This window comes from Lygodium microphyllum, chromosome 11, assembly GCF_053477565.2.
Source record: "Lygodium microphyllum isolate KBCC chromosome 11, Lygodium_microphyllum_v1.1.10, whole genome shotgun sequence".
Taxonomy (NCBI): Eukaryota; Viridiplantae; Streptophyta; class Polypodiopsida; order Schizaeales; family Lygodiaceae; genus Lygodium; species Lygodium microphyllum.
This window is the reverse complement of record NC_141145.1, coordinates 107703381-107723844: the sequence shown is the minus strand read 5'-3', so window position 1 is coordinate 107723844 and position 20464 is coordinate 107703381. Positions and strand designations below refer to the sequence as shown.

Here is a 20464-nt window from a genome sequence, read left to right as displayed (position 1 = left end):
AGAGGATGTTTAGAGAGAAGAGGAGAGAGTGTTACATAGAAAAGTCTAGAGAGAAGAGGGGAGAGATAGAGACATTTGGAGATGGGAATAACAAGAAGTTTGGAGAGAAGAGGAAAGAGACTGCAAGGGAAGATTGTCATATGATGATGCATGTTGCGGGGGGTTCCTTAGAGAATTATGCTCGCTCTATAATCAATGCGTACACCACCAAACTCCTTGATGTTGCTTGTTTATGCAAGAGGACTAGGAAAGGTCTAGTAAAGAGGGAGAGTAGTGTAGGAGGAAAGGGGAGCCTGGAAGGATAAGGGACAATGTTGTAGAGAAGCTAGACAAAGAAGTCCAAGGGCAAGAAGTCTGTAGTGAGAGATGACTAGAGGCGGAGACAAATAAGTTTGGAGACAGAGGAGTCTGAAGATAGAGATAGAGAAGTCTGGAGATAGAGACAAAGAAGTCTGAGATAGAGGAGCCTGGAGACAGATAGAGAAGTTTGGAGACAAAGATAGAGAAGTTTGGGGAAGAGAAGTTTGGAGGTGGAGAAGTTTGGAGGTGGGGAAGGAGGAGAGAGAAGTGAAGTTAGGGGTGAGGGGGAGAGAGAAGAGAAGTTTGGAGACAATTACCTTTTACGAAAAAAAAGAAGAAGAGAAGTTTGGAGACAAAGATGAGAAAAAAGAGATAGTGATGCTGAGTGGTGAGAGACACAAGCCATAGATTTGCAAGAGCACACTTCTATTAGCATCAAATGATTGCTTGATACATTGGTTGCCTCCCTCTCTTTTTATAGCTAAAGAGAGGGGAGGACAAAAGATCTTCATACAATATCTATATCTAGAGATAGAGTGGTGGAGGAGGTTTTCTCCAGATTCTCGCACGAAAATCTTTGGGTTGGCAGCTTGCAGTCGGGTCTAGTGTGCCTTTAGAAGTCTCTAGACAAAAGCTTTAGAGGAAAAAATCCCTAGCGGGGCAGTTGTTGAGATAGGTTTAGGGTCAGTCCATGCCAAGGTCCAAGAAGTCTCTAGAGAAAGTTAGTTTGGAGAAAAGTCCAAAACTCTCTCTTAAAAAAAACATAAGTTACTCAAGTAAAAAATAACCTACTAAACTACCTTGTACATGATAAAAATTGTTTCTATGCCATAAAGTGAGTACAATGTCAAGAAACACAGATCTAGAGCTAGTTCGCTATGGTGGATGCAAATCATAGAACCGATACATGATAGAGAGAAGAGATTGTAACTCAAGTGAATTAGGTTCCAAGATAGATGAGCTTGGACTCATAAACACAATCTTGAGTGACTCAAACTAAAAGTACCATTACTTGAAATGAGTGTCAACAAGTATCTGTCTTTATAGCTTTTGGATAGGACTACTGTACCTCATTGTGCTTATGGGATTTTGTCATCCATTCCTAGAGCATACATCATATGTCTATCTTTCATACAAAGCCGCTTATGGGCAAGCCTCTATGGGCATACATATTAGGCATCATTTGCTATTCTCAACACCCCCCCTCAAATGATGAGTCTCTATCCTTGCTGGCTTTTGTCCCCCTTACACGATGACATGGCCCGGGAGACTAGCTCTTTGGCAGCCTAGTCAAGTTAAGGCTTGAAAATTTACATCTTTGGTAAGGGCTTTTACATCCACTATGGGAAACAAGATCCACTACGGGAAATAAAGATCTATTATGGGAAAACAAGATCCACCACAGGAAATAGAGATCCACTATGGGAAAAATTCTTTGTTGTTAGCAACAGAAACAATTTCTTATCTTCTTTTTGGTGGTTGTCTTTGGCCTTTGCTCTAGTCTTCATTCTTTGTTGGTCTTCATAATATTCTTCCTCTTCTTGTCATACTAGATTTTCTTGGACTTCTTTGTCTTCATGCTCCTTATCTTTGTCTTGTTCTTCATTCTTGAAGCTCTTTGCTTCTTTGATAAGATACTTGGGATACATAGATTTTGGAAATCCATTTGGTTTTGTGAAATCATTACATAGCTTTGGGCATACAAGATGGATACATTTTTCTTTTGGGTATATTTTTGGCTTGCCAAAATACATGACTTGATAGCACATCACTACATTAGCCTTGGATTCATGTGACTTTGGCTCATGGCTTGACAATACATTGGCATTGGATTTTCTTCTGAAATCAAACAACATCTTCTCTTTGAAACACGGGAAGGTCTTTCCGATTGGCAATCTTGCTCAATGGCAATGTCTAATCCCAATTACACAAGATTTGTGGGAGTTACTCGGCTTTGGAAATTAAACTGGTTTGAGTAAAATAGGTGTGAAAGGGTTTATAAGATAGAGAAGCAATGTGAAAGGAGATATTTTAGTAGAGCCTTATTAAAACCTTAGTAATAAGGCTTATTAGTTATAAAAAGAAAAGAAAAAGAAAAAAACTGTACTATTTTCAATTTAGCGGCTTAAAAGAGGTGTAGAGATTTACAAAATTGATGAGGCCAAGTAGAGGCGAATCGCTTGAAATTTAAGAAATTTACAAAGAACCAGAGTTTGCAAAGAAAAAGCAAGTAAAACCTAAGGGGCATGTCAATCCACTGGATTATGGAGATGCTATAAAGAGGACAGGTAACGGAAAAACCTGCCTTAATCCAGGGCACTTCCACCTTCCTAGAGTGCCGAGCCTTGGGAGCCACAACCCAAAGCACCCCGTTCTTCACGTCGGCGTTGATGCCTTCCAAGAACAATGTCTTTAATTCTGCAGCCTTAGCTGCCATCTCTTCCCTACAACAGTCTTTTCTCTTCTCGTCCAGGTCTAGTTTCCTCTTCAATTCTCTCTCTTTCTTGTCTAGCTCGTTGTAAACCTTGTCCATAACTTGAAAATCACCAGCCTTTCTTGGCAAAATATGGACGTGAACATGGGGTACCGTCTGTCCTGCATAGCGGCCATCTTGAATTCCGAATGTCAAAGAGCTGGCACCAAAGTGAGCCTCAATTTTTACTCCCATACGTTTTGCAGTAAGCCACAAATCAGTGCTTTCATCATCTGTTAAATTTGTAAATCGGTTCACAATGCGTTTTGAACTAACAAGCACATGACTAAGAACAACAGGCCTTAGATTTACAAAAGCATAGGAGAGTTCCGTGGTCAAAAAGACCTGGCCTACACTAAATTTTTATGGTCCAAACATGTAATCTTTCCCTTCTTGTGAGGTCTCATTGTGCACAGACATGGCCACTACGTACAGGAAGGCAAGAGAGGTGCAAGGTATAGCCTTGAGAAGAGAAGAAAAAAAAGAAGTCGAGCACAAACAAGAAAAGCCATGAAGACCCTAGAATTAGCTTGTCATGGCTCTGATACCATGTCAAGAAACACAAATCTAGAGCTAGTTGGCTATGGTGGATGGAAATCATAGAACCGATACATGATAGAGAGAAGAGATTGTAACTCAAGTGAATTAGGCTCCAAGATAGATGAGCTTGGACTCATAAAAACAATCTTGACTGACTCAAACTGTAAGTACCATTACTTGAAATGAGTGTCAACAAGTACATGCCTTTATAGCTTTTGGATAGTACCATTGTACCTCATTGTGCTTATGGGATTTTGTCATCTCTTCCTAGGGCATACATCATATGTCTATCTTCCATACAAAGCCACTTATGGGCAAGCCTCTATGGGCATACATATTAGGCATCATTTGCTATTCTCAACATACAACTCAAATACTTGCTGCTATATACAACTGTGAAATACAACTCAAAGATTTTTACAAAAGAGCTCAAATGTGGTGTTCCCATGGAATTACAAGTTGCCCATTGCTCGATAGCTCACCGTCCTCAATGAGCATCGGTAAGTCTGTGTCCCCTAGGCCTCCAAAAAAATCGTGGGCCTGCTGAAAAAGAGCTCTATCTTGATCGAGATCAGCCTCTAGGCTGCGGATTTGCTGTTGTAACTCGGTAATCTCAGCATCTTTCTGAAGAAGTGGGTGCTCATTTGCTATTCTCAACATACAACTCAAATACTTGCTGCTATATACAACTGTGAAATACAACTCAAAGATTTTTACAAAAGAGCTCAAATGTGGTGTTCCCATGGAATTACAAGTTGCCCATTGCTTGATAGCTCACCGTCCTCAGTGAGCATCGGTAAGTCTGTGTCCCCTAGGCCTCCAAAAGAATCGTGGGCCTGCTGAAAAAGAGCTCTATCTTGATCGTGATCAGCCTCTAGGCTGCGGATTTGCTGTTGTAACTCGGTAATCTCAGCATCTTTCTGAAGAAGTGGGTGCTGAAGCTCAATCGTTCTACCTTGCACATGATAAAAATTGTTTCTATGTCCATAAAGTGAGTACAACTCAAATACTTGCTGCTATATACAAGTGTGAAATACAACTCAAAGCTTTTTACAAAAGAGCTCAAATGTAGTATTCCCCTGCAGTGTACAAGTTGCCCATTTCTCGATGGCTCACCGTCCTCGGTGAGCATCTGTAAGTTTGTTCCCTAGGCCTTGAAAGAAATCATGGGCCTGTTGAAAAAGAGCTTTGTCTCGATCGTGATCAGCCTCTAGGGCGTGGATCTGTTGCTGTAACTCGACAATCTCTGCATCTTTCTGAAGAAGTGGGTGCTGAAGCTCAATCGTTCTACCTTGCACATGATAAAAATTGTTTCTATGCCCATAAAGTGAGTACAACTCAAATACTTGCTGCTATATACAAGTGTGAAATACAACTCAAAGCTTTTTACAAAAGAGCTCAAATGTAGTATTCCCATGCAGTGTACAAGTTGCCCATTGCTCGATGACTCACCGTCCTTGGTGAGCATTGGTAAGTTTGTCCCCTAGGCCTTGAAAGAAATCATGGGCCTGTTGAAAAAGAGCTTTGTCTCGATCGTGATCAGCCTCTAGGGTGCAGATCTGTTGCTGTAACTCGACAATCTCTGCATCTTTCTGAAGAAGTGCGTGCTGAAGCTGAATCAATCTCTGATCTTAGACCTGTATCTGCTGATGATGGTCAGCGAGGTCGGCCTTCAGGGAATCCATCTCCTGAGAGAGCTGTGCCATCTTGGGTGCAATGGCAGGGAGGTCCTGGAGCAAAATGTAACTGATGGATTGTGCTGGCTCCATGTGCTGAATGAAACTGGGTAGATGATGGGCTGTGGCTTGGAGTAATAATGCTGACATGAGGGGAGATCCACTAAGAGCTGGTGCGGGGGAGGTGGATGTCGACGTTGTAGGGGAGGAGGTTGAATGATCTGCATGATGGAGTCCTGTTGTGAAGGGTAGTGAAGGTGGTGGTGTCATGACAAGGGAATTGAGGGCCAAGGAGGACACTTGTAAGTGGGGTGGGCCCAATGATGAGGAGTTTGGAACGGAAGATGGGGAAGGGATATTTAGAAGTTATGGGTGAAGTGGAAAAAGGGAAAGTAGATGGTGAGGGGGGTGGTGGGGGTGAGGGAGGAGGTGGGAGGATGATCACAAGTGGAGAAGTGGAAGTAGTTATGCTGGTTTGGGCCTTCTTTGCATGTTTGGACTTGCACTTGTAAGTGAGTACCTTGGGGCGATTAGGGTTGCATTCCGTGCGTGCACAGAATCTTTTGTATGGTACCGTACCATATGAATGTTCCATACAGTTCCGTGCAATGATGTACGTGCTCTTGTAGGTGTCCAGCGGATCGGATTGTTGTAGAGTCCAGATAGTGCACGAATTCAAATTTCTGCTCGTTATTTGTAGCCATTGCACATGAACGTTGGCTGATGGACTCTTTCTAAGTTCGAACTTCTCCTCTCCTCTCCCTCATCTCAACCCACTAGAAAGGGCAGCCTCTCCTCACCTCTTCACCCAAAAATCAGCCTCCTCCTTCAATCTTCCCCTCTTGACCTCAAGCTTGAAGCACCTCAAATACGTTCTCCTCCTGGAGTCTTCTCCCCCTCTCCTATTGCTATCCTTCTTCCTCTTGCTCTCCCTTTCCCTCACCTTCTCTTCCACTCCTCTCCATCTCCTCTTTTGCTTCTCCTCTCCCTATCCCTCTTCCTCTTGCTCTCCCTTTCCCTCATCTCCTCTTCCTCGCCTCTCTCTATCTCTTCCCCTCTCTCTCCCTCTCTCTTCATTTCATCCATCTCCCTCTTCCTCTCCCTCTCCCTATCCACAATGCCAAAGCCTCTTCATGAACCTTTTCTCTACACCACAAATCTTGTGAGGGCCTTGGGCAGTGCAAATTACTACTGTTGGACTTGCAAGTTTTGTGGGAAGACGATGACCAGTAGCATGACGAGGCTCATTGTCCACTTGACCAAGGTGGGTGGTCAATGCGGCCCATGTTTTTCCATCCCTCAATTTGTAGCGGATGAGATCATGAAGTACTCTCCTCTTTCTTGTCAAAGTGGCCATGTGTCATTGAGCATGGCAAAAGCTTAAGAGGAGGTGGTTCCCCCCAACAAGGAAGTGGATGCTTCCGGAATGCCTTCTTCTGCACCTACTTCTACACCTTCTCCTAGCCCATGCACCTCAACAGTCTCGGGCTTTGTCGCCACCTTTGGAAGCAAAAGGTTGTATAGGCAAGCCTCACTACTAGGAAGCTACAGGTGGTGTTCCCGGTCCTTTGCCTTTTCTCAAAGAGAGGCAAAGGAATGGAGAGATAGAAATTGCATGCACTATCGTTGAGTGCAATCTCCCATTCCACTTGCTTAGAGTGAATAGGTGGAAGAGAATGGTCAAAGCCATTGTTGTGGTTGGTCCATGAGAGGGGTGGTATGGTGTCACCTACAATGACATGGAGACGAAGAAGCTCGATGAGGAGAGAGAGAGAATCAATAAATCTGTTGAGCCCATGCATGTTGCCACCATTGGAAGCAAAAGGCTATATAGGCAAGCCTCACTACAAGAAGCTACAGGTGGTGTTTCCGGTCCTTTGTCTCTCTTGAAAGAGAGGCAACGGAATGCGGAGATAGAGATTGCATGCACTATCATTGAGTGCAATCTCCCATTGCACTTGCTTCGAGTGAATAGGTGGAGGAGAAGGTCAAAGCCATTATTGTGGTTGGTCCATGTGACGGGTGGTATGGTATCACCTACAATGACATGTGGATCAAGAAGCTCGATGTGGAGAGAGAGAGAATCCATAAATTTGTCAAGCCTGTGTGTGCTGGATGGGAAAAGTATGGTTGCACCATACTTTGTGATGGATGGTGTGATTAGAAGAAAAGAGGCATCATCAACATCCTTGTTTCTTCACCACTTGGCACATACTTCTTGCGGGCCGTGAATGTGTGGCAAAGAGAATGAAGAACTACAGGCACATTCATATACTCACATATTTGCCAAGCTATCATTGAGATAATCTTTTTTTAGTTAATGATTTAAATGATTTGTTACTCGCTTTATGTTTCATTATTCATAAGTCATAGTTCATTTTACCTCTTTATAAACCTCTATCTCTTCATTCTCCATCATGATTCATAAATCTCTATCTCCATGATCCATGATTCCATCATAATTCAAACCTATCCCCTCTTTCACTTGTGCCATGTACGTTGGTGTGACCAACATGGTGCAAGTGGTTACCGACAATGCTTCCAATTGTTGAAGGATGGGCCATTTGCTTGAAGCGGAGTTCTCGTTCATTGCATGAACTCCATGTGCAACCTATTGCATTGATCTCCTCATGGAAGACATAGGGTCATTGGAATGGGTAAGGAAGATTGGTGGGGATAGTTGTCTCATAGTAGATTTTATCACCAAGAAGGTAAAGGTCTTGGATATCTACTGTGCCTACAGTGATGTAGAGTTAAAGAAAAGCCATCCAAGCCCATTTTGCTGCAATGTGGTTGCTTTTAGAGCGACTATATGATGCACAAAACAAAATTCAGCAAGCCATGTCTTGAAGGAGTTCAAGGCATGGCTATAGGAGCAGCCACTCAAGCGTGGAGGAGGGGAACGCCATTTAGAGGCTTTGCTTGAGAGAGGCATTTTGGAAGGATGTACAAGTGCTAGTCATTGCTATTACCCCCTTAAATAGGGTTCTATGCATGACTGACATGGAGGGCGCGACGTTGGGGCATCTTGTGCGCTTCACGAGGGAGGTCATTAAGGAGATTAAGGCATGCAAAGTACTAGATGCGGAGAATCCAAGGTAACTACACTTGTTTTTGCACAAGTTAAGTTTAAAGTAAAGAGTTTGAAGTCAAACTCTAATCACTAAATTAAATGTTAAAAAAAAAGTAGTGTTGACATATTGGATGCCACACCAAGGCATGATGACATCCTTTACTTAGTAGAGAAAAGATGGAAGTGGATGAGAAGACCCATGGCTGCCCTCTTGCATCCTACTTATAAAGCTCCACCCCTTTTCATGGATCAAGAGTTGGTAGTTGATAGAGATGCCTACCTCTCGAGGGCATTGGATGAAGACCAGTACATAGCATTCTTACAAGAAATCATCAATTGTAGTGACCAAAGAAGAATAGCTTTTGGTAGCACTCTATGTTAGAAGAGGGTCTCTTTGGTCACGTCTCTTTTTTGGTGGGAATCTTTTGGATATCAAGTACCTAATGTCCAAAAGATTGCCCTTAGAGTGCTTGCACAAGTAAGTTGTAAGTACCCACTTGTAAGTTGTCACCTAAAACTGAATTGTTGTGTGATCATTGAATTTGAACTTTGAAATAATTTGAATTTTTTGCCCAATGTAAGATTGTTCGATTGGTGCGTGTGAGAGAAACTAGTCAGTATATTCTCTCATTCACACCAAGATCCGAAACAAGTTCAGCACACGGCAGTTAGAGTGACTAATTATTGTTTCTCTGATTTGTGTATTCTTCGAACTATGTATGAGATGCCTAAGGCTAGCAGGCAAGTTAGGAGTAACAAGTTGTATTCCACCTATCACTTATTCTAAATAATGAGTTAGATTCTAAATATGTAAATTATCATTTTATTTCAATTAGGTGAATGTTGATCAATTTAATTGGGGCTATGTTGAAGAGTGTCAACAAGGAGTAAAATGAGGAGTAGGAAGCCATCTTTAGGGATCTCTACATGGAGCTGGAGGAGATCGACCATCGAGTCTCACGCACGCCTAGGGGCCGTCAAGTTGTTGCTCAAGTTGTGAGCACTAGGATTGGCCTTGCACCAACCATTAGGATCTATGTGAGGTGAGGTTTTGGGTGTTCTTCCATTGCATGTGCAGTTGTTGTAGAGGATGCTTCAATTTGGGAGCCTAAGTATGATGATGATGGGAATGTTGTTAGTGATGGTGACTTTGGTGAGCCATCTGAGACCTCTTCTAGTGGGGGCTCCACCTTTTGATGTGTTTGAGCTTGATGATGAGGAGTCCTCATGTGTCCTTTTGATATGCATGAGCATCATCCCCAACGGGTGGTACAATATCTAGAAGCTGATCCTATGCCGCTTGTCTAACATGGACATGATGATGGAAATTTTGAAAATATTGAGAATGTATACTAAGGAGGATCATTGATGAGCAAATAGACAATCATAATGAGACAAACATTGATAAAGAAGAACAACTGATATTATCCAAGCATAATGCAAGTACAACCGATGAGAATGACTGATTGAATGAGTGTGGGGATGAGTGCCTTTTATAGGCTTATAGTAGGTGGTATTGGTAGGTGGAAAAAGGTGGAAAGGGACCATGGTAATCACCAATTGTGGTTTTAATAAACCATGCATACATGACCTAGTCTAAGGCTTTATTTGCAGTATGTTTCTTTGCCTTGTTTGTTCCATACAAAGAGGCTATGGTGGATGTGATTGCACATTTCTCAACACCCCTCCTCAATCACAACCAAGAAAGACACTAAGTATACAGAGGCTGTCATGAGTAGAACCTTGCTAAGTGTAGACATGGAAAAAACTAACCATACAAAGCTAGAGGTTGTTACAAGGCCTCACTAAGTGTGTAGAGACTGTAGTGTGCAGAGGTTACATGAGGAGTATAGGAGCTTATGGTGGGAACATTAGGCAAGTCCACATTTTAAACTTAAAAAAGTCTTATTAGAAAATGAGCTACAAAAGAGGGACTGGTGAGTCCTATCCTTTTGTTCTTGGGGTTCTTCTTTTTCTTCTTCTTCTTCATTGTTGTCTTCATCTTCTTTGACTGTAACAAGATATGCTCTTTGAGACCTTTTCTTAGTATAGAAAATTTCTCAATATGCCCAGTTTTCTTACAAAAGTCATAGACTATGCTCTTCTTCCCTTTCACATAGAGGAGTTGTTGGTCTCCTCTTGGGATGCTTGTTTCTCCATTTTTCTTGATCTTCTTTTTCTCTTCCAGGAGGGAGGCTTTAATATCTACAAGCTTCGGCTTTGGCATGTTGATTAATGTGGTAGACACATTATCAGACTCAGGTGGAAGACTCTTGAGAAGCACTCCAATGCAAATGTCTTCATCCATCTTCAAGTTGATTCTTGCAAGTTGTGTTAACAAGCTTTCCATATAATTCAAATGAGTTGCAAGTGAGATATTACTTTGCATGCCAAGCCTAAAAAATTCAATCAGTAAGCCATATTTGGAGGATTTTGAATGAGCTCCAAACAGGGTTTCTAATCGATCCCATGTTGCGTGAGAGGTTTCACAATCATCAACATGATGAATGTAGCTGTCATCAAGTTCGAGCTTGATAATAGCTTGATCCTTATCATCATTTTTATCCCATACGACTAAAAGTGCAGCTTCCCTTGGTTTCTTCTCTTGACCACTTGTGATTGACCACAAGCCTTTCTTCATTAGGATCAGTTTGATCCTAGTTTGCTATGTATGGAATCAGACACCGTTGTATTTAGGGGTCCTCAAGAACTAGATAGTGATGAAGCCTTAGAGTTCTTGAAGCCTAGAAGATGATTAGGGATTGGATATGATCCCAAACTTGCTGTCTACATTGCTATCCTCTAGCTAAGGCTGTCTCCTGCTGGAAAAGGCATCTATAGTAGTCGGTAGCAATCTCCATCATCTCGTCTGGGCTAGAACGAGTCCTCCCATATTGATCCAGAAGGTTGCGTATCTGCTATCCTGAGGTGCGAGGTTGGTGCACCTAAAAAAACTCCTTGCACATCGTGTCCCCCTTCCACACCCAGAAAACTGGTGAGGTGCGGAAAGAGAACTCCGAGCGCCTGTCCTCTAGGCCAGCGATGGCTACTCGTGCGCGTACCTCCTGTGTGTGGAGGGTGGGATCCCCTGGTGCCTCCTGTAATAATCTTTGCGTGGCTGCAAGGTCTCGTCAGAGTGCTCTCTCCACCTCCCAGTTCTACTACCTGGCCTATATGGCTACCTCCTGGCAAATACTACTTGACTTGACTGGGACCTCTGCAATCTCCTCTGCATTCCGGTCCCTCATGCCTCACTCCTTGGTCCAAATCTGCTCAATCTGTCTCTTCACGTCCTCCCTCCTATAGATCGAGTTAGGGATCTGATAGGATCGTGTGTCCAGGGTAGATGCTAGGGGATCAAGTGTCAAGAGAATTGGGCAATGATCGGACAATGTGGTGTTCCAATTGCCCAATTTGGCCTTCACGAGAGCATCCCCACTCTCCCACATAGAACTTGTCCAACTGCTCCAGTAGGACTCCAGCTAGCCGCCTGTATCCCCAAGAGAAGTCCAACAACCTCTCCCTCTTATGGAAGGCACGATCTCTCTAGGCATCGTGTGCTCCTACTGCCAATAGGAAGACCTCCTATGCCTCCTGCTCCTCTCTAGGCATGCCCTGGTAGTTTCTGTCTTTGCCCTGCTGGTGCTCTAAAGCCTCCAGGTTGTTGAAGCCTCCTTCAACGATCCAGGAGTCCGCCTTTGGGAGTCCATCCGTGATCTCCACCCAGAACGTGCTGCGTGCCCTAACCTTAGTAGGGGCATAGACATTGAGGATTGCAAGGCATGAGTCCCCAGTATCCAATTTGATCCACAGAAGCCTCCTTGCCACTATCGTCTTGTGATCTCGTACCTAGGCGGTGAGACTCCAGCCAATAGAGGTGCATATGCCTCCACTCCTGTTGTGGGCACCGATGGTGTTCTCCCAGTAAGTGTGCGAGTAGCCCGTTGCGAGTACCTTCCCTACCCTCTAGGCCTGGGTGGGAGTGAGCTTGTGCTCCTGTAGAAGTAGGATGTCGATCCCTTCGGCAAGGTCAGACTGCAACTCCTGCCGAACAATCAACTTCTTGGAACCACCTGCCCCACTATAGTGGAGGCTATTCACATTCCAGAATGCAAGGTGTAACATCATGGGGAGACCTGTGACTAACCGAACAAGTATCTGTTCGGTGTGGAAGCTGCTAACGAAGAAGAGGAACTATGAGGCATGCGGATACGCTTTGCTGCCAGCCTGGATGGTGAACTCCATTCCCCCGTGGTAGCCCTCGGGCGGGGACCATGGGGGTGATGGATGCACCTGGTGGTACCACCAGGGCATCTATCAACCAGGTTGAGAGGCGAGACTCCGTACACTAGTAGAAACAGGCCACCTGTGCCAGAGGCCACTCTATCACATCTAATGGTGCTCTCCACTACGGAGGGGCTTGAAAGATAAGGCTCAGATGAGGGACCTCAGTCTCCCTGTCCACCAGTTGATGTCCATCATGCAACTCGGCCACTGCTGGGAGAAAAGTGCTAGTCCACCTTCTCCCATCCACTGGGAAATGTGGTCTGCATCCACTGGGAAATGTGGTCTGCCACCAGGCTCTTCACCTCCTCCTCTACGTGAGTCATCATCAAGCCTCCTGTGTGAGAGGTTTGACACAAGACGGTGTAGTTTGGTCCATCTGGTGGTGCTAGTAGATGGACCTTGCTGTACCACGAAGATTCCCACCTCCAGGGGTAGTGGAAACACTCCGCACTCCACAACTCTCAAGTAAGATCATGGCCTATTGTGAAAAAACTCCTGTGGTAGCAACTGCACTTGTTTCGGGTAGATGTGATGGGCGGCATGGACTGATGAATTGGTGGCTGTGTGAGGGAGGGAGGGGAGGCTAGATTGCTGGTGGGTGGAGGATGTCGGCGTTTGGGGCTCCTCACCTCCTGTGGGAGGGGTGGGGATGGGTCGGGGAGGGGTCACCTATACTGGGTGGGGATTAGTCGGGGGGGGGGGGGGGGTTTGGTCAGCGAGGGTGATGGTGAGAGGGGGAGGATCGAGAGACGGTAGGGTGGTCTAAGGCACCCGGCGGGTGGGGGGGGGGGGGGGGCGTGCCACACTGGGAGTAAGCTGCGTAGGAAATGTGATCTGGGGGGGTGATCTGGGCTGACCTGAAGATCCATCTCAGGGACGGCCTCCAGTCACCGCCAAGCCTCGGTCCACACTCGGAGTAAGCTGCGTAGGAAATGTGATCTGGGGGGGTGATCTGGGCTGACCTGAAGATCCATCTCAGGGACGGCCTCCAGTCACCGCCAAGCCTCGGTCCACAATCCTGAGGACCCTCTTGCAATAAGACCTTCCAGGTCTCCCCGCCTCGTGTGAGGCCGCGGACAACTAGATTGCCCAAGAGGGCCATACTCTAATACTTTGGGTCTATGATCCCAAGCCCTCCCTCTGACCGATGCCGTATGATGGTTGCCCACACCACCTTGGCCCTGAAATCCTTGGAGCCATTTGACCATGACCAAAGGAAGTTCAGCACTAGGCGGCGAGGCTGCACTACACAGGATGAGGAGAAGAACCAACACGAGGTGATGTACCAGGCCGTCGCTAGGACGACCTGGTTAACCACCAGGGCTCGGCCAGCTAGTGAGAGGCGAGCCGTGCTCCTGTAGGTCAGCTTCCTTCGAATAGAATCAAGGACGGGAAGAAACTGCTGGGCAGGAGTGATGTCGAGCACTGACTCTGATTATATGGGACATGTAAAAAATAGGGACTCTACCTCTGGCTATGTCTTCACCTTTGCTGGGGGTGCTATTTCTTGGATGTCTAGGGTGCAAAAATGCATGCCTGTATTTACTACAGAGGTAGAGTATGTTGCAGCCACTGAGGCTTGTTAAATGAGATACAAAAAAGCAGGATTGAGATGCAAAGGGTTAGTAGATCCTTGACTCCTTGGCCAAGAGAGATGTCAAATACAAGGCTAGCAGAATAATCACTAAGGTGGTTTATAATGCCAAACCATGGGATCCCTAGGTGGAAGAAGGTTCCAGACTCCCAAGTAGATAAGAAGGCCTATCGCCTTGCTCACCCTATAGTCTCCCATCTGCCTCTGAGACTGATCTGTGTCCATATAATGTGAGGGTCTCAATGTAGGAGTATGCTACTGCTATATAGTTCCATAGCATCTACCTATCCAAATGTCTCCAACAATAATGCTGCCAATGAGTTCCTATCTTTGATGATAACTTGTGCTGCATTTTGCCTTAGAAATTTTGAACTTTGAACTGGGGACAATTCTCTGCTATTGATAAGATATCTGATAGGCTATGCTCCCTTGGAGGTCCTCATTCCAACCAAGCACACAGTCTATGACCTGCCCTATTGTTGTTAGCAGACAACTGTGTCTTGTACGGTCATCTCCTACTTGTGAGCCTCAGTTTGAGTCAGATGAGGACATTGGAGCTCTGATATTGTGTGTTGTCATTGTTTCTCTCTCCAAGACATTTAAGGTGGAGATCCTGCCTGCATATGTTTGAACAGCCTGTTTTTACCATGTTCTGGGCAGGCAGCAGTGCCATGTGAGAGGACAAACATCTCTCCTTGGGCAGGCAGCATTAGTCTGCAGTGTCTATGGCCTGGCAGCAGTTTGTACTAGTCTGACCTGAATTTAATGCAGGTCAGACGACTTTTCAGCCTTTTATTTATGGCTTCCCCCCACTCCACCATGTCTATTGTGTCATTATTCAGCCAATGCTCCTCATTTTCACCTCCTCTTGCCTTGTGTTTGGTGCCCTCACTGACACAGCTTGGTGTGTGTAGGGGCTGACAGATTGCAGCCTTGTACCTTCATATCAGTCAGTTGTTTTTCCTTCCATTCCACTATGTTTCTCTAGTTTGCTTCCTCTCCTCTCTCTCTGAGTTATATTGTTCTTTTTTGCTATGTATTCTTACATGGTATCATTTGCCAAAGTGGGAGCTGGATGTAACTGAAATGGGGTGTCATTTTGAGCTGAAGACTGCTAGGTAACATCATCGACCATTTAGCAGTGAGACATTTCCACCATAGAGACTTCCTCCATGACATGAATGGAGATTATTCACACTCTTGAGGGACATAAGAGAGGATCTACTGAGATGTTGGGTGCATGAGGAGGAGAAGGACACCTTTATATCTTGAACACGGTCGATCTTCCATTTAGATCAGACAGGCTCTCCAGATTGGCTCACGCAGACCATTCAATATATGCTCTCGTGCAAGCTATCAGATTGGGCTTGTGTTCCCTTAAGTTTACTTCTAGTTTGCTATTGATAGGGCTTGTATTGTGTAATTTTTAGCTTGTGGTTTTAAGGTTGAGATATTGTTAAATAATTAATTCTTGTGTGGGACAAAATAGGTTGTTCCTTGTTTTAAAGTTGAGATATTTGTTAAATAATTCTTGTGTTGTTCCTTGTTCACCATGTAAACGTAAAGGAATTCAAGTATATTTTCCTGTCACCTTTTAAATGGTTCTTGTAATTGAGAAAAAACACAGGCAACCATGGGATGCTGTTCACTACTAGCTCCATGCTGCATGTTTTTCCTGATAAAATAATGTCCTAGTCTCCATATAATACCTATATTGGACTGTTTTAGAGATTACAATCTCAATGATTTGTATGACAGGACCCCAAAAAAGGCTGGTATGATGGTGGTGGCGTATGTTTTGCAATTGTCCTTGTCTTATTTGTTTCATGTAAGCTCTGAGTTGAAATTGTGTTGAAAATATTATTTCTGCTTTTGATGATAGAAGCTGTCATTTGATTACTGTAGGCCATACTCATAAATTCAATTTAACAAAAAAGGCCCTTTAAGAGCATTTTCTTTTAATAACTGTCCTTCAGTATTGGATACAAGGTTAAGCTTTGTATATATATTATACATGTCTTCAGCTACTAGCAATTACAGACAATCCCTGCAGTTTCGAGCACTGAGTGCTGAAAACCAAAAGATTCTTGTCACTGTAAGGAAAAACTTCCTTGCCTAGTTATTTTTTCCATGCTTCACCTTCATGTATATTAGTATATTGTGATATGAATAAGCCATATCTCTCTAAATTTATGTTATGGTCGTTTTATTACATCATGGACCAAGAAATCGTCTGGTGGCAGTCATTTGTTTTTTAAGATCGGCAACTGAATCAGTTTAGACACATGGAGCCCTTGGATTCAAAGAACCTTAAGCTCCCACACTTGTGGATGTAGCCTAGAGAGGGGAAGATCAAGATTCTGTATGAGAGATGGTAGGAAGGCCAGGCTCCCTGCCAGTGTTGGTGAGAGAGACTAAGTGTTAGACCATGAGAATTTTTTCATGGATTGTTAGATGTTATAGTCTGGGCTAACTCTGTCCTGGAAAGCAGCAGCCTGGCATCATAGTTCCAGGGAGGTATCCTCATGCCTGACAGGTGATTTTATGTACATACTGTTAAGGCGTCCAGATTCTAGGGATTTTGCCACCTTCAATGCTATGTGATGAGCTCCTCATTGTATGAGATTGTGTGTTTCAATTAGGTAACTCTCCTCCCGCAAGAAACAGCTTCACTACTCATATGAAGCTGCTTGGAATGAAGCACTGGACTTTTTTGAAAAGGATAAACTAAGAATTAATTAGAACATTAGATCTATCTATTTTCTCCTTGAATTGATTGCAATACTTTTTATTGGTCATCTGCCATGGTGTATTTCCAGGCCAATATTCATCTATCATGACCTGTAAGATTTTCTGCATTTTGTAATTAAAACCCTGTTTGCACTATCACCATGAAACTGAAGTCACCCTTGCTGAGTGCTTACCCAAATGACAGTATTCTTCTAGTATTTTATCACGTGTGTATAAATTGTTAACATTCTGAAGAAACATAGCCAGCTTTGAATATATTCTTTTGGAAAATGTTTATGAAAAATCACGATAGACAGTTTAGCAATTGTAGAGTAGGGAAATAGTGAATGCCAATTATCATCGCAATGGAACAGGTTACACGGGCAGGAAAACGGATGAGATTGGTCATATTTGAGCTTCTTGTTGGTGATATTGTACACCTAGGGATTGGTGATCAGGTATGCTACCCCTCAGCATATTGACCCAACTAAACATTGCGGAATCCAATCCTGTGTTAAATCTATCTTTGGCCTAGTGGGCTGTAGATCCCTGGTGATGGACTTCTAGTATCTAAAACTACACTTGTTGTAGATGAATCTAGTATGACTGGTGAAAGTGAACCGGTAAGTTGACTTTTTTTTCATAATCATGTTTGACATCACTAGCTTATAATATGAATCATAAGCCTTCCAAACTTCTCAATCTAGAAAAGTATTTGTGGTAATGGCTTTTTTTTGTTTTTGAGCAGGCTGTTAAAGATGCCACTCATCCTTTTCTGATATCTGGATGTAAAGTGTTGGATGGATCTGGAACTCAGATGGTTAGTAGATGCAACCTGCTGAAAATTACTTGTTTGACATGTCGTTTTTGTATCTTTCAGAATTCTCACAACCTAATTGCTATTAGGTTGTCAGTGGATGAAATAAGGATGTTGATTGTCACTTTTCTTATCTTGGTGTTTCAAACTCCTCCAAACAGGTTGTGATATATTTTGGCTAGTCCAATGCTGAGCAGATGCTGGCATTACTCTGATCATGCTCATCTGTATCCTCCTCCCCCAGCCGAGTAGTATACCCAAAGAAGGGTACATCCTGAGGTGTCTCTGCAAATGGGTCTCTCCATACCCACTCTCCAGGGTCCATTGAAGTCTCTATAGTGGCCTCCTCCTGTATGCCCAATGTCTCCATCCATCTATCATGCAAGTCTGAGGGTCTGGGTCTAAGTGGCAAGTCTTGTCACAATGGGCCATAACTCTAATACTGTTGGGATCATCCTATGAAGTCAGATCGATCCAAATCCTCTAGCCTAAGTTTGCCATCAATCTCTACTGAGAAAGTAAACACACACTCTTGCTGGTGGCTACCACTGCAAGAAGGATCTCTCCTCTGGTGAAGAGCCCCATCCATCCCTGCAGTCTTTGTGTCAGTCCTCCATAGAACCTCTCCCAAGATAGGAGGGTCCTCTCTCCAATGGTGTGGGCTCTCTATGCCTTGAGTAGCTGGTTGAAGAGAATTGACTGCCTCCAATTCTCTACAAGAGTGGCTGGGTCAATTTGGTGAAGTCCTGAGAAAACCAGACTCCATGCCCCTATAACAGGTGCAGCAAATCTAAGCTTGAAATTTCTTCCAAGTCTTGTAGCTCAGATGTGCTGAAATATCCAATATGTGGTAGGCTGCCATGGTCCTCCACGAGTAGGAGCAATGGCCTTTAATCTCCATAGTAGTAGCTTCTTCCATGGCTCCTCATCTGGAAGAACGCCCCTTACAATCAGCTTCACCATCAACACTATGCTTTGACTGTTTGGGTCAATAATCCCCAAACAGTCCCTGCATCTGGGCCAAATGATAAATAAATACCAAGCTGCCTTAGCCCTTGTGGGGCTAATATCTCTACCCGACCAAGTGAAATTCCTGATGAGTCACCTCACCTGGCCACCCTTGGTGACTAACAAAACTGGGTTTGCCACTACCACCTTCCCTGCCAGTGATAATCTCGCTATGCTCCAATATAATAGCTTCTGCCTTATGCTGAGTAGTAGGGGTGACCACTGCTGCTCTGAAGAAATGTCAATGCCTACATGGCAGCTTCAAGTATCCATCAAAGCAAGTATACCTGCACATGTATCCACCAAGTAATCCTTTGATGTTTATATTAGCATAGACAAGCAAACTAGCACTTTTTGCTGTCAAAATGTTTTATACAACAACTAATTCTATTTTTACATTGATACGTTTTTACCTGTGTGGTGATAATAGTATTGCCTATTCTGGATCAGATTACTGCTGTTGGTATGAACACAGAGTGGGGAAAAGTGATGGCCACACTTTCTGTTGATAATGAGGAGGAAACTCCTCTGCAGGTCCGGTTGAATCAACTTGCGGAAACAATAGGAAAGATTGGAATCTCAGTTGCAGTTTGTGTCTTTTTGGTTCTCCTTGTCCGGTAAGCAATTAAATTCATATTTGGAAAAAATTCAATGACAATGAGGTCCACTTGCATATGAAGTCGATTGTTCATGGAATTTGGCAGGATCAATTACTTTAAAAGCTGTAAACAAGTAGGCACGATAGTGTTTTTACAGGGTGTGATTTGATTAACTAGAGCTGTGAGTTCTCAAAGAATATACACACTCAGACATGAATGAAAATTAGGGAATTTTTTCTAGATTAGAATGCAATTGACCATATAATCCTCAAACGTTTTTGATAATGATAGTGGAGAAAGTACAATGCTGCCTGTTTTGCAGCTACGTGAGAAAAGCAATGCACTCTGTGCGGGCCAAAAAGTGCTGCAGAACTACATGTGATAGACACATGATCAGTTGACTATGAATGTTGTGCGCATGGGCTCCATGCTTCACACTTCACTACCACATCAATTTCTTATAAAGCTATAAATACTATCCATGAAAGGTGTGTTTTACAGACTATGTTCATTCTCTTTTGAAATGAACATGGATGCGAAACTAGGGAAGTGTTCAGTTGGTTAAAATGGATCCTATAAACCTTTGAAGTTTCTTGTATAATGATAGCAGAGAAAGTACAATACTGCCACTTTTGCAGCTAGCGTAGAAAACCAAGACACTGCAGGCTGAAAAGTGCTGCAGAAATACCTGTGATGGACACAGACTGGGTTGGAAAAGATTACAATGTGGTAGCCATTGTCACAAGAAACATGTCATTCAAGTTTTGGGGTTTTAAAGGTTTGATTTTTTGATTGAATTTATATAGTGAATAATCGAGTATTTTGCAAAAGCGTATTCAGCATGTGCATTTGCACGTGTGTGTATGAATTTGGTTATGCGTCCTTAGGAGAGGAAATCATAAAGATTCTTGAAGAGGGAAGGAAAAAAGTACGTGAAGCAAAGGAATTGTGTTAGCATCAATGTTTTAAAGCCAAACATGGTAGGGCACTCTCCTTGGTTGCCAAATATCCCAAAGGAGTTGCTAAAGGGATTGGTAAAAAGCATTCTTGATGCTATGCTCTGCCCAATGTCTCCTACATGAGGGTGCCTAGTCCATATTAGCTTGCATCAGAACATGTCTGCCAATCTTGCTTGTCTAGGCCAAGAAGCACTTTGGCTTCTTGGCTACTACAATGTGGCCCCCAGTCAGAGTCACTCTCTTGGATCCCACTCTAGTTCAGGCCAGCTCTTCCAAATCCAAAGGCATGACTCCTAGATGTCAGCAGACCAACTGCGTATGGATCCATTTGCTCTAGGACTTCCTTTGGAAGCCGATGGCACGAATCCTTATCCAAGGGATGTCAAGGAAGGTGATATCCTATTGTTC

At 43.7% G+C, this 20464-nt stretch overlaps 1 protein-coding gene and 1 pseudogene across 10 annotated transcripts in view; one reads left to right on the top strand and one right to left on the bottom strand.

The window, feature by feature from the left end:
• The window catches only part of LOC148029206 (calcium-transporting ATPase 4, plasma membrane-type-like), a 235347-nt gene that overhangs the window by 51771 nt on the left and 163112 nt on the right, over nt 1-20464 (top strand). For 6 of the 10 annotated variants that reach the window (XR_015692390.1, XM_087687971.1, XM_087687969.1 and 3 more), the window contains 6 exons: nt 15702-15771; nt 15968-16038; nt 17048-17131; nt 17219-17296; nt 17422-17493; nt 18949-19115. Coding sequence is in view for 9 of the 10 variants with exons in the window: in XM_087687971.1 (XP_087544097.1) it covers nt 15702-15771; nt 15968-16038; nt 17048-17131; nt 17219-17296; nt 17422-17493; nt 18949-19115 (542 nt within the window). In the remaining variant the exon portion in view is untranslated. The remainder of the gene's footprint in view (nt 1-15701; nt 15772-15967; nt 16039-17047; nt 17132-17218; nt 17297-17421; nt 17494-18948; nt 19116-20464) is intronic. The other 4 variants (XM_087687972.1, XM_087687974.1, XM_087687970.1 and 1 more) reach the window with 3 other exon arrangements.
• LOC148029207 (bifunctional bis(5'-adenosyl)-triphosphatase/adenylylsulfatase FHIT pseudogene) lies at nt 2550-3193 on the bottom strand (annotated as a pseudogene).